Consider the following 14,850-nt stretch of genomic DNA (forward strand, 5'->3'; position numbering starts at 1 on the left):
AGACAGTGTGCATTCATAGGTCTCTATAATTAATTTCATGATTTATTCAAAATCATAGACAAAATGCATAAGATGGTCATTTTTTATTATTATACTGTCATCTAGTGATACACAAGGTATATTATCCTATTAATGATTGAGAACACACGTCTTACTTCACATGCCTCCCTATAGTTGTTTATATGCCTTTTGCAGAGAGTGCCAAGCACTGTTTACTAATTGTATATGACCATGCTACGATATCAGTAAAGTACATACTAAAAAAGATTACTTTAAAGTACAAAAATAGTGCAATATAACAGTACTGTACTGTAATAGTGTAAGGCAACCATCACGTCAAAAACACATATGAACCCTAGAGCAAATTCAGTACCGATAGACCACGTGTGGGAACCCCCAACGCGCGTTTCGCGTTATTGCTGCTTCTTCTCCAGCTTTAATTGGATAATTTAACTATTATTAAGGAGACTTAGTACTTTTTGCCCAGCTATCAGATATTTGTTTTAGGCCTAGTGTGAACTTCGTGTTTTTTACGTTTTTTTTAGTGTGAACTTCGTGTTTTTTACGGTTGGAGGATTCCCTGTGGTTTTCTCACCCTCTTAGGCAAAATAGCCATCATTCTCCCCAATTTATTTCCAAATCTATAAAAGCAAGCTTCTGATGTAGATAAATACATTTTTCCCTCAAATCTGCATATTGGTTAGATTATGTTTTTGTGTCCAGAGGTTTTTATTTATGAGGGACGGATCGAGTACGAATTTCTTATAAGTTTGTTTTAATTCATTAGATAGTTCACCATATTTCTTAAGAACTTTTTTTATGTCTAAAAGTATACGCCAAAATTTTCCCCTAAAGTACCACTTTAGCTGATTCTCATAATAACATAGAGTCATCCTGATGGGCTGAGTTATCTGACAGGAATTCTTAGTTTGAGAGAGAAAATGAAACATTTTTTCTCTTATATTTGGTAGGTTTTTGTTATTCTTTATTTGTCACTCTTGTAGAACCCTCTGAGGTTCGTGGTCGTTGAGAATCGTCAGCAGCTTGAGGGGCTCGATTAGAGCTGGCTGTAGAACATAAAAGCCTGTTTACAAAAGCCTCTGGCTTGTCAGGTGATATGAATTCATGAAAAGCACCCTCAGAATCTTTCAGTCGTAAAGTCGCTGGGTAGAGGAGCTGAAAGCAGATTTTTTTCCTTGTAGAGCCTGGTGCATATGGAGCTAACACTTTGCATTTTCTAGTTACTTCTATAGAATAGTCTTCAAAGAGTAAAATCTTAAGGCCTTGTATCATCAGTAGTGATGAGCGAGCATACTCGTTACTCGAGATTTCCTGAGCATGCTCGGGTTATCTTCGAGTATTCGGATGTGCTCTGAGATTTAGTTTCTGTCGCCGTAGCTGCATGATTTGCGGCTGCTAGACAGCCTGAATACATGTAGGGATTTCCTAACAAACAGGCAACCACCACATGTACTCAGGCTGTCCAGAAGCCGCATACGGCTACGGCGACAGAAACTAAATCTCCGAGCACATCCAAATACTTGGAGATCACCCGAGCATGCACAGGAAATCTCGAGTAACGAGTATGCTTGCTCATCACTAATCATCAGCAGATGGTTCAGCTGTTCATAGGCACGAATAATGACCATTTTATCATTTAAATTCAGAAATTTCATGATGACCTGTCGTGGTTTTAAAGCTTCCCGATCTGCAGAGGTAGATGGCGGAAGACCAATTCTGTGGACTCTTTCCACCCTTCTGCCCTCGGATAGATTTATATCCCTTGAAACATCATCTTCACAAAGTGACTTTAGGGTATCCCATAAATATGACTCCGATAGTCCCACTAAACGTAGATTGCTTCTACGGGAGCGATTCTCTAGGTCAGTGTTCCCTAACTCCAGTCCTCAAGAGCCACCAACAGATCAGGTTATCAGGATTTGCTTAGTATTGCTCAGGTGATAATTACAGAACCTGCACAGGCAACGAGTCCATCACCTGGGCAATACTAAGGAAATCCTGATAACCTGACCTGTTGGTGGCTCTTGAGGACTGCAGTTGGGGAACACTGCATAGGTCATCGATACAATCTCTCAATATTGTGTTTTCACAGACGATGGCTATCACTTTGGCATGGTCATCACGTATATCATCTTCAATGCTCAACACACACGTTTCCAATTCAGTCAGCTGTTCAGCCTGCTCGTCGTGTCTATCCTGTAGATCCAGTATTAAGCAGTGGATTGAATAATATTTTTAATTTCCGGCAGTAATTTGGCCGTGACCTCAGCTGCCAAATATGAAGGATTCATTAGTATCTCCCCTTTCATTTTGAAATAGAGGTGTGAGATTGATTAAAGAGATGGCCCAACTTCTCCCCACCCTCAGTTTGGGGTGATTGATCCTCTTGATCAAAAGTGGGAGCCATTTTGGGAATGTTTGAAACATCAACAAGACAGGAGGAAACGGGCTGTTTTTGCCCACTGCGAAGTAAATGGCGGTCCATATACGCAAATAGAATTATCTGAAGGTGTGTAACGCTCAAAAATCAGATGGCCAGATGAAACATATGCGATGATTAGAATTCATATGGTCGGCGTCTGAACCAGAAATCTCACAGACCCATATTTTGCAGCATTAGTTATCCCATGTTAGAAGACAGGGAAATTTCCAGGGTAATTCATCTGTATGTCCAAGAAATTTTCAGACGTAATATCGTGTCTGGACACTAGATAGTAGCAGAATCACAACGGGATAGTTAGAGGGAACCTGTTACACCCCCCCCCCCCCAAGGGCCTATTAAAGTAAAAAGCCATCTGTGAAGGTGGCTTCTATGTTTATTATCCCTAGGAACGCTGAAATAATGAGTTTTATAAATTTCCCGCCATACCTCTATTGAGTCAGGGAGGTATGTTTTCAAGGGGAGAAAGCAAGGCTTTAGAGCGGTGAAACGCGCGTTGGGGTGCGTCCAGTGGTGTGCCTCGGTATGGGTAAGGCTACCCCCCATTCAACTTGATATACATTGATGTTATGACTATATGTACTTAGGTGGCAGCATGGAAGATGGATTCCCGTATATTATTGTGCATTAGCCACTATGTCATAATGATTATCGTCCTCCCTCCATAGACATTGGGAGTGTGTGGATGGACTTTGCATTGGATGGAGTTATTTGTAACACATTTTGATTGAGTTCTTTTGGACGGGTATTTAACATGGTACTGAGCGTTGCCTGCGTTGGTGTCCTTTTTCATCTCATCTTTTAAAATTTGTCTGTTAATATATGTTTGATTGTGTTAATAAAGATTTGTTACAAGTTTTTTTACCACAAACTCCTGTTTCTCCTTTTTTAGTACATTGAGCATGGAGTGGTATGTAGGTAGCTAGGCGACACTTGCTTGGCATACTGAACAATATGAGTCTGGGTATTTTTGTATTGAAGTATATTATGGTATGTGTAATAAAAAAAAAGATTATCCAGAAGCTCCAGTGTGCGTATGCACCGCAGACCCCCCCAACTGCCCAATTGAAGGGTGCACTAATCCACCCCCAACACAAAGGGTCTCCTCTAGACTTTGGCCTCTTGTAAAGTTTATATCCAGAATACACTGTCACCTCACCAAGTCTCATGTATATATTTCAGTGCCAGTGTTGCACAATGTGAGGACTTTAGAGGGGGGAGGGGCAGATATCTAGCATCTGTCTCCAGCTAATTTTCCTCTGTTCCAGGCAGTGCGAGATAGAGATAAAGATCAGGGCTGACAGGACTAAAGGCTGAGTCACACATAACGATATCGTTAACGATATCGTTGCAACGTCACGCTTTTGGTGACGTAGCAACTATCCCGCTAACGATCTCGTTATGTGTGACAGCGACCAACAATCAGGCCCCTGCTGGGAGATCGTTGGTCGATGGGAATGATCAGGACCTTTTTTTGGTCGCTGATCACCTGCTGTCATCGCTGGATCGGCGTGTGTGACGCCGATCCAGCGATGTGTTCACTTGTAACCAGGGTAAATATCGGGTTACTAAGCGCAGGGCCGCGCTTAGGAACCCGATATTTACCCTGGTTATCATTGTAAAAGTAAAAAAAAAAATATAACATACTCACATTCTGATGTCTGTCACATCCCCCGGCGTCCACAGGGTTAAAACTGCTTTCGGCAAGAGCGCTGCTAATATGCATGCGCTGCTGCCGAGAGCTTCCCTGCACTGACTGTGTCAGCGCCGGCCGTAAAGCAGAGCACAGCGGTGACGTCACCGCTGTTACTGCCGGCGACAGGTCGTATCGCTGGTCGTGATCGTTGGTAAGTCGTTTAGTGTAACAGTACCTTAAGGCATGTACTGCACCACCTTGTGTAGCAGGGACGGAGAGCCTGCTGCTTCACACTGCAGAGCCTCACAGGGCCTGCAGCATGCACCTCACTGAACACCCCACTGACTCTGGAGAAATGTTGATGAGGGCGAGTGACTCCATAGGGGCATCGGAGGATATCCTCCCCAAAGCACGTTCCCGTGGTTAGCCGAAGTTCTCGACTGAGGAGCCCGACAGGAGCAGAGGCATGAGGTGAGGAAGCTCTCCCTCGTGTCCAAGATGACGGCTGCAAACAGTCCCAGCCCTCGTCCTCAGTCTGAGATTCCCCTTCACTCCACCATGAAGTCCGGGGATCCCGGCGTTATTCCCCGAATGTTCTCTGGGTAATTGGTAAACCGGGGGAGCAGTTTGGGAGGCGAGAATCCGGACATTAGGGCTCAAATTCTCCCTTATAGCTGCAGCCCATAGGAGCTCCTGCAAAACACGTCTTGCTCCTTCCTGCCACACTGTTTTTGCACAATCTAATTCGATGCTGGGAGATCGAATTCACACAGGACAAGTTCATTTTCAGCACCAGAACTAGCGCAGGAGTGACATCTCTGCACTGTGACACTGAGACAAGGGCACCAGCAAAACAAGATATCCGCTTTTTATATGGCCAGAGACATGTGACTTTGGCAGCCAGTCACTGAAGACCTTTTGTCATGACATTGTGGATGGTTTCTGTGCCCTGATTGGCTGCTGGAATCAACACACATAACGTTAAGGGAAAAAAAAAAAGAGTGCGCCGCTCCTCTAACTTCTTCACTTGCTCCTCTAACCTCTACAAACCCCCTCCCCCGCTCATCATACATCACCACTATCCTAGCCAAAGTAATAACAAAAGCATTAGTGGAAACGCTCATGAAACTGAATGCGAATGCGAATGTGCTACATTCATACCGAATTTGAGATTGGCAAACATTTTCCAAACAAGTTTGCTCATCTCTATTACTGACGTCCCCGATTCTGCCATCCCGATCTCTGGATGTTCCCTGCACTTTATAACTTTATGTCTTCTTTTTATGGAATATCAAAAAAGTTTCAGATAATTTAGATTTTCCTTTTAGATTTATTCTGTGATTTTGGTGCTGATTTGGAGATGTTCTGTGATAAATCTCTGTATGTGACTATAATTGGATTGCGTGTTATATGGGGGGGCAGGACGGGGCCCTAACTGGATGTAGTGATCATGTGACGCCGGTAACAGCTCCGCAGATTTCTTACATGGAATCTTTATGATGTTACATCGTCATCTTCTCCCCATTCAGGTCCCCACATTATCAGATCGTTTCAGTGGAGATCTTCTATATAAGAGAATTTTCCTGACTGACCTGTGAAGGATAGCTAGGGACAGGGTCAAGATGGCGGCGAAGATGATAGACCTCACCCTAGAGATTCTATTCTGGCTTACTGGAGAGGTGAGAGATTCTGATGACGTCACATTACATCATTCTCATTTATGGGAATAACAGAAATGAAGAGGTGAGGAAATGTCTAGTGAGATTTATTAATGTGTCTCTCCATAACCAGGATTACATATTAGTGAAAACCCCTAGTGAGCGCTGTCAGGCCCCTGTGTTTGAGGGATGTGAAAGACCCCTGGGCCCAATCATGGGGCCTTCACCTCATCCCCTGATACATGAGGACATCAATGACCAGAAGATCCTAGAACTCGCCTACAAGATGATTGAGCTGCTGACTGGAGAGGTGACACTGCTGGGAATGCTGGGACATTATACAGTAACGCCATGAAGGGATCGGGGTGTTGACTGTACCATTGTATGTGTCAGGTTCCTATAAGGTGTCAGGATGTCACCATATATTTCTCCACGGAGGAGTGGGAGTTTTTAGAAAGACACAAAGATCTGTACAAGGACGTTATGATGGAGGTTCCCCAGCCCCTCACATCACCAGGTAATAGACAGGACTAAATACACACGGCCTATATCTGTATGTAAAGAATGAATTCAGCCCTGTATGTGTTTTCTCCAGTTCTATCCAGTAAGAAGGCAACACCAGAGAGATGTCCCCGTCCTCTTCTTCCACAGGACTGTAAACAAGAAAATTCCAATGTTTCTCAACATCATCAGGTAGATTATGAAAAGGTGCCATGAAATCTTCCCTATTATGTGTAGAAGGCTGTGATGGTCTTGTGTTCAGTTCTCTTTTATCTACCAGTATTATACACTCAATGGATAATTTATTAGAGACACGTCCCTCTTCATGGGTGGAAATTTGTCTTGTGACCCTGAAATGCAGCAGGAAGTAATATAAAATTATCTGTTTTGGTGTGAATCCACACAAGAATGGGATAATCGAGCAATCTGAGTAACTTTGAACAAGTCAAGGTAATTTCCAACACTGCTAATCTGATGAGGTTTTTTTAGGCACATTCAGCATGAATCCGTGTCTTCTTCTTATCAGGTGTCATCATTTGAGGCCGGTGGAGGTGGAGTGATTGTGCAGAGAATGTTTTAATGGCACATTCTGGGTCCTCTGATTCCAGGATGTTCTACACTAGAGCTTACAGTAGAAGGACAATGCACCATGCCACAAGAGTCGTATAGTCATAAAATACTTCCCCCGACCTTTATATTGCCCAGGTCCTAATTCAAAAGAGCATCTTAGGGAGGATGTAGAATTAGTTGTTTAGGGCATGCACGTGCCTCCATCTAATTTGTGGTAACTACTAGAACCTGTCCTATTGACATGGACCAATATTCACGCAGAACTATTTCATCATCTAGTGGAATCTGTGACAGGATGATTTGCTGAGGTTGTGAAGTTCCAATGTTCTACTAGATGTCACTAATAATGTGGCCATTTGATGTATGTTTAATACTTGGTGGACATGAGAGGATAAAGCTAATCATGGACATTAGATGTCTGGATCTTCACACAATTTTCTGGTTATAGAGACTGCTGGCTAGAATTAGGAGCCAACAAGTTGGATTTATACAGGAGACCTGCAGCTATGTGATAACTATTGCTGTCATGTCATTTGTGATCGACATGATAATTTTTGATCTTTTTTTTTTTCTAAATCCTTACTAACAACCTCTCCATCTGTCTGTGACTTTTTTCAATTTCTTTCAGGGTAAAGATTTGACCCATATTAATACTACAGAGGCAAATGTGAGGGGTGATGAGCGATGTAAAGATGTCATTCCTACAGATAACCGCACAGGTGAGTAGTGACCACTAAATGCAGAGAAGTCACAGATTCCACTCTCAGTGGCCGCTTCCGTCTTGGGTTCAAATTTTGTGTTTGTTTACAGTTTTTTTGCGTGGATTTTATGGGTTCAGATGAAATGCTTAAACAGAAAAACAATTTGTTACACTATTTTGCATGGTCTTCTCTGTAGAAGTAATTCTTTTGTGTTCACAACCCTAAGACTGGACACTGTGGTTAGTGAATGTGTCTTAATTTATGTTTGTCAGTTCCAGGGATTCCAAACTCAGACCTGATATTGAGGGCAGAAACATTACCAGTGAGCCGCAGGCTGCACTGTTCTGTCCAAGATCATTTTATCAGTGTTATAACATCAGTAGCATTCTTTACAGTCTATAATATACTGGTACATAAATTTGGTAGTTATATTTTTCAGTCACGAATGACAGCACCACGAGAGAGGGGATCTGCCCTTCAAGGATAGGAAACCTTCAAGATAAAAAGGTCGGCTCCTCTCTCGGCATCAGTTGGTTTCCTGTCCTTGATGGTAAACCCTCAGGAAATCAGTGGTTAAAGAAGAAGATGATTATTGGCCCTGGGGTGGTCAGTTGTTTGGCAGAGGATGGGCTCTGCTGTGGCCAACACCAGAGTGTGCTGCAAGCACCACGGAGGCCCCACTGGGGTGCCCTCCTTGAGCGAGTGTGAGCGGGGCTCAGACTATTGCTGGTACCCATCACCCACGTATCCCCGGGGCATAAAGCATACAGTGCAACAGGGAGAAGAGAATATGGAGAATGGCTGCAGATGCAGAACGTCACGGCAAACGCGGTGTACAGTAACCCTCACATCGGTGGGGGCTTCTCAGGGGGCGCCATGAGAGCATTGTAATACAGAGCACCAGCAGGATCCAGGCTGATGCCCGTCGGATGCACGAACCGGAAGTGCGCAGCCCCCGGAGGTCGTGTCCAAATGACGCGCTTGCATACGACTTCTAGGGTCAGGTACCAGAAGTGGCTGCGTGCTGGCCAGCGGCACCTACGTGGCGATGGTATGTAAAGGGACCTCCGGCAGGCAGAAATGTGGGCAAGATGGAGGTACAGCAACCACTGGAGCAGCCTGTGCAACCACCACTACAGCAGCAGCTGTAAAAGCTGGACAGGAGACGCCCATCTCATCCCCATAGGAAGCAGGCACCGTAGCAGCCACATGCAAATCCAAGAGGCAGCAGCAGTGGGGGTCATTTGGGCAGCATGTGAGGTACAGCAGGAGTCGTCGCAGCTCTAGTAGGATTGAGGAGTCTGCAGTCTCCAGGGGAGACCTTTCGGACATCATCCAGCTTCCTGATGCAGTACCCGTATAAGGCCATGTTCACACTTCGCGGTTTTTACCGCGGATCCGCTGCGATTTTGATGCTGCGGGTCCAGCTGCAGTTTCCATAGCGTTTACATTAACATGTAAACCCTATGGAAACCGCAAACCGCAGTACACATGCTGCGGGAAAAACCGCGCAGAAACGCAACGGTTTACAACCCGCAGCATGTCACTTCTTTGTGCAGAATCGCAGCAATTCTGCACCCATAGGAATGCATTGAACCGCTAACTTCCCGCATGGGGCTGTGCCCACGATGCGGGAAGTAAGCGGATAATGTGCGGTTGCTACCCGGGGTGGAGGAGAGGAGACTCTCCTCCAGGCCCTGGGAAGCATAAAGAGTGTAAAAAAAAAAAGAATTAAAATAAAAAATGATGCTATACTCACCTCTCAGCGCTGCATGCGGCTGTCCGGTCTGGTTGCTGTGCGAGCAGGACCTGCGATGATGTCGCGGTCACATGACCGTGATGATGCCGCGGTCACATGACCGTGACGTCACGAAGGTCCTTCTCGGCACAGCATCTTTGGAACCGGAGCGCCGCGTGCAGCGCCGAGGAGATCCGGACATCAGAGGGTGAGTATAACCAATTTTTATTATTTTTACCATTACTATTGATGCTGCATATTGCTGCATATGCAGCATCAATAGTATAGGAGTAATCCCGCAGCGGAAATCGCAAAACAAACTGCGATAAATCTGCAGGGATAACCGCAGCGGTTTTGCCCTGCAGATTTATCAATTCCGCTGCGGGAGAACCTGCAGAGCACGCCGCAGAGTGTGCACATAGCCTAAAGCTTTCGAGTGGTGAGTCATCTACAAGAAAGTTCAGCAAGCTAATGGTCTTTTTTTCTAATTTTTTTCTCCATATCTCTCTCTGCCTTTATTTTGTGTTCTGGGGCGGGAGATAGGAGGTCCCTAGGAAGTGTACTGGGAAGACAAAACATAGGGAGTGCCCCCTCTGTGGACAGGGGCTGTCAAGAATATGGTCAAAAAAGCCTTGTCAAACATGTATAGACCAGACTATTTCAGAGGATTCCCCTAATTTTGCTGCCAGCCTGAGATCCTTGACTAAAACGGCGGTACAGAGATCCGTAAGTTCACTGGCCCACTCAGAAGATAGGAGCATTAGGAGAAAAAAGAGATTTAGGATGTCCCCTTCATCACCGGATGATTCTGCAGGGTCAGACGAAGAGGGCCTGTGAGAATCTGATCGAAGTTCCACCTCATCTGACAGTGACGCGGAGAGTTGACATTGTTTTTCCTTAGAGGAAACAGATAAGTTATTTAAGTCCATAAGGTCCACAATGGTTCTGGTAAACCAGAAATCCAAGAGGTCAGTTCAGGACTTAATGTTCGGGAGTCTCGAGCAGAGAAAACGCCAGACTTTCTCAGTGAATGAACAGGTGCAGAACCTCATTTAGAGGGAGTGGGATAGACCAGACAGAAAAGGGCCATTTATGGCTTCCTTTAAAATGAAATATCCTTTTGAAGAAAAAGCTGCTACTTCTTGGGAGAAAGCCTTTAAGCTGGATGTAGCAATATCCAAGATATCCAGGAGGTGCTCCCTGCCTTTTGAAGATTCTGGGTTTGCTAAAGGACCCATTGAATAGAAAGACTGACAGACCAGCATGGGAGTCCTCCGCAGGTGCCCTAAGATCAGCGATTGTGGCAGCTTGCACAGCCAGATCTCAGATTTTGGCTAGATAACTTGGAAGATCAATTGGAGCAAAAGGTCCCAAGGTATACCATCCTAGCCTCGATCTCAACCATTAAAGGGGCAGCAGTATTCCTGCTTGTGCAGACTCGGCTAAGTTGGCAGCCAGATCAAATGCGCTGTCTAATGCGGGTCGTAGGGCGGTCTGGCTAAAGTGTTGGCCAGGGGACAGGCAGGCAAAAGTTAAACTGTACTCTCACCTGTGATGGTCAATTCCTGCTTGGGCCTGCCCTCTAGGAAATGCTAGATAAAGCTGGGGACATCAGACAGGGTTTCCCCAAAACCACTTTCCATAATTTCGGTGATCCTTTCAGAAGGGACATTATGCCCTCAAGAAGCTATCCAAAGATCGGGATAAGCTGGAAGAACCATCTAGGGGAGGCAGGGGTTTCTTCTTCATGAGACCCTCCCAGGAAGCCAATAAAAACCCTCAATGATTCGACTTCCCGGGTGGGGGGAATGCTTTCTCTTTTCCTCCCGACTTGGGAAAGAATTTCTTCCAGTGCCTGGATCCTTCACATCCTACGATCAGGCCTAAAACTAAGATTCCATTCCTCCCTGCGGGAAAGATACATCGAAACCCCTACGCAGCCGTCCCCGCACAAACAACTGGTGCTGGAAAGCGAGGTCCTGGCACTCAAGGAGAATCGTGTTGGAAGAAGTTCCTTCAGGGGAAATAAAAAATAGGTTCTACTCCCCCTTATTTCTGATTAAAAAAGTGAAGGTTCTCTTCTACCAATTTACACCCAGTATCGTAGATTCCTCAGAGTAGCAGTGCAAATATAATCAGAAACCAGACACTTCCAATACATGGCACTCCCCTTTGAGCTAGCAATAGGTCCCTGGATATTTACAAAAATATCAGAGGTAACAGCTCATCTCTGGGAAAAGGACATACTGGTGGTGCCATATCTGGACGACTTCCTGATTGTGGGGGACTCATTCCTTAGAAAGGTTAGGGTGGCGTATGAATCTCAAAAATTCCATGCTACAACCATTAACATCACAGGTCTCCCTGGGTCTAGTAATAGATTCGGTAAGACAAGAATGCCACCTCCCAGAAGAGAAAGAAAAGAATATCAGAAGCCTCATTTCATCTGCAGTGGTGAAGCCGGAAATGTCCCTCAGGAAAGTGATGTCTTTGCTGGGTTCTCTGACCGCCTGTATTCCAGCTGTGAAATGGGCACAGTTCATTCTCGAGATCTAGAGTGATGTGTCCTAAAGAAGGAAGTGATGTTGCAGGGATGGTTGGAAGGCAGGCTGATCCTTCCTTGGGCAGTGATCCATTCTCGCCAATGGTGGCTAGGATTAAATTTAGCACCCAGAGGAGTTCCCGGGGTAAATAATGTATCCAGGGTGGTTACAATGGATGCCAGTCCCAGGGGGTGGGGAGCCCACCTTGACTACTATTAGGTACAGGCTACCTGATCGAAGGAGGAAATGTTAGCCTATTCGAACAACTGAGAACAACTGAGAGCTCCTCACATGGGGACCCCGCAGAAAAGGCAGCAGCTCGTTTAATGCCCTCCCCACTACTAGGAGCTCTCAGTTGTTCCCAGTTGTTCGAATAGGCTAACATTTCCTCCTTCGATCCGGTCCGGAAATTCTGCTCTTTGGACACAGGAGAGAACCCTCACATGGTGGACGCCTTCAGGATGAAATGGACCCTCGGATTACTTTATGCTTGTCCCCCGGTGTGTCTCATCCCATCAGTCTTGATAAAGATCAGGGAAGTCGAAGCAAGAATTATCCTCATAGCTCCCTTTTGGCCAAAGAGGCAGTGGTTCTTTTGGCTGAAAACAATGTCAATCTCGGATTCGTAGGTTCTCCGGGAGGACCAGAATCTTCTGTCCCAGAGACCTTTTCTCCATCCTCTGCTGTCTGGGCTGCATTTAACAACCTGGAATTTGAGAGGTTGATCTTAAAAAAAGGGATTTTTGGCTAGGTTAGTTTCTACAATTCTTAGCAGTAGAAAGCCGGTAACCACAATCTACGGATCTATGGGAGGACCTTGAAGAAATTCTTATTCTCCTCAGGGTTGGATCTGGTGGGGGAGATCCCTTTTAACATTTATCCTGGAGTTCCTTCAGAAAGGGCTAGAGCTCAGTCTTTCAGTTAGCACCCTTAAGGTGCATGTCTCAGCCCTAGGGGTGCTATACCTGTTGTGACCTGGCAGATAATAGATGGATCACCAGGTTCATCAAAGCCTGTAGTAGAGCTAGATCAATTCCTGCCTGTAGAGCCCCTCTTTGGGACTTAAATCTCATTTTGACAGCATTAACAGAAGGCCCATTTGAGTCCTTACCTTCTGCCTCAGATAGGATACTCTTACGAAAAACATCTCTGCTAGTAGCCCTTACATCAGCCCGCATAATAAGCAGCATCCACGCTTTGTCAGCAGATCCCTCTTACACTCAAGTTCTGGAGGATTGGGTTGTTTCGAGTTTAGACCCCCTTATATTTCCCTAAGGTCATTACAAAATTTCACAAGTCACAGGAGATTATAATACCATCTTTCTGTTCTAACCCTAGCAATCCTAAGGAAGATAAATTACACAACCTAAATGTTAGGAGAGGTTGGCTTTGGTATTTAGAGGTTACAGAACCATGGAGGAGACTGTTGGCCCTTTTTGTATCGTTCCAGGGTTCTAGAAGAGGTCTTAAGGGATCCAAAGGGACCTTAGCAAGATGGGTCAGAGAGGCTCTTAAGCTAGCTTATGTCAGTGCAGGTAGGGCCATCCCAGAAGGTTTGAAGGCCCATTCCACAAGAGCCGTGGCGGCATCCTGGGCAGAGAAGACGGATGTCTCCATCAATCAGATTTGTAAGGCGACCACATGGTCCTCTCCATCCACCTTCTATAAACACTATAGACTGGATCTATGTGCTTCCTCTGACCTCACGTTTGGGAGAAGGGTTCTACAAGCTATGGTCCCTCCGTAAGAGAAAAATAATTCTCTGTAATTCTCTCGTGATGCTGTCATGGGTGACTGAAAAACACAGATATTACTTACCGGCAATGTGTTTTTTTTACAACCCATGATGGCACCCTTATATTCCCTCCCTTTTTAAGCACTCTTTAATCAGTGGATCTTTGCTTTTGTTCATACACCCTTTTTTGGTGTTGGTGGATGTTAAGGATGAATGGGAATATAGATGTATGATTTAGGTGTGTACACTAACCTGGGAGTTCCCTCTCGTGCTCTGTAAACCAAATGATGTGGAGAGAGGAGTTGCCCTTTTTGTCTTGAAGGGCAGATCCCCTCTCTCATGGTGCCGTCATGGGTTACAAAAAAAACACATTACCAGTAAATAATATCCATGTTTTCCAGGTCAATTTTTAGAATTCCAAAAAAGTGCATTATGCAGAACTTTAGTTTTCTATTCTAAAAAAGGACATATATTGGAACTCCAATGGACCCCATAATAATCCATGGGGCCACTCTCCTGTCATTTGCATCAGTTTTGCAGCAGATCGGTTTCGATCATGAATTCTTTTTTGTCTGTTCCTACAATGAAACTGACAAAACTCCCAAGTGTGAACACAGTCTAAGTCTGTCCATTTTTTTATCTGATTCGAGGATGACATGTTCTCATTAATGTGAATGGGTCTGTGAATAAACTCAAAACACTCAAATGCCATCCATGTGTCGTCTGGGCACTGTCTATCCTTCACTGAGCAGTTGATATGAGAAGGTTTGAAAAATCTCTTTTTGTATTTAACATATAAGAAAAAAGTATAATACACGAATTATAAAAAGTGACACATGGACCCAAAAGTTGTTCCAACATAATGAAAACCCCCCACATTTTTTCACATATGACCAAAAAAAAAAAGAAGCTGTCTGATTGAGGCCTTATGCTACGTTCTCATTCTGAAGTGCTGTGTGCCTAGTTGTCTCTCTGGGTGTTACATGAAAAAGGTGTGCACACGTGTCCCTGACTAATCTATTCAGTGCAATGAGGTAAATAGGTAAATGTAGTCAGACACAATAACTCAGGGAAAGGTCACACTGCACTCTTAAATGTGTTCCTATTCCTGCCTAAAGCTATTATCTACATTTACATCAAATTTCCACAAAGTGCTTCAGAAATCTCCCTGTCGGAGACCTTGCATTTCATAAGTGTGGGTTATGAAAATTTGTTTCAGTTACCGTATTTTTCGGACTATAATACACACTTTCTACCTAAACAATTTTGGAGGAAAATGGGGGTGTGCCTCTTATAGTCCAGATGTA

General features: G+C 44.7%; 1 protein-coding gene across 2 annotated transcripts in view; it reads left to right on the plus strand.

Moving 5' to 3' along the window:
* LOC143767371 (uncharacterized) overlaps positions 1–14,850 on the plus strand; it is a 39,047-nt gene that overhangs the window by 13,986 nt on the left and 10,211 nt on the right. For both annotated transcript variants that reach the window (XM_077255659.1, XM_077255660.1), the window contains exons 2-6: positions 5,627–5,776; positions 5,889–6,065; positions 6,149–6,272; positions 6,351–6,448; positions 7,455–7,545. In XM_077255659.1, coding sequence (XP_077111774.1) covers positions 5,720–5,776; positions 5,889–6,065; positions 6,149–6,272; positions 6,351–6,448; positions 7,455–7,545 — 547 coding nt within the window. In that variant the 5' untranslated portion in view covers positions 5,627–5,719. The remainder of the gene's footprint in view (positions 1–5,626; positions 5,777–5,888; positions 6,066–6,148; positions 6,273–6,350; positions 6,449–7,454; positions 7,546–14,850) is intronic.

Source organism: Ranitomeya variabilis, chromosome 4 (genome assembly GCF_051348905.1).
Source record: "Ranitomeya variabilis isolate aRanVar5 chromosome 4, aRanVar5.hap1, whole genome shotgun sequence".
In the NCBI taxonomy this organism is placed as follows: Eukaryota; Metazoa; Chordata; class Amphibia; order Anura; family Dendrobatidae; genus Ranitomeya; species Ranitomeya variabilis.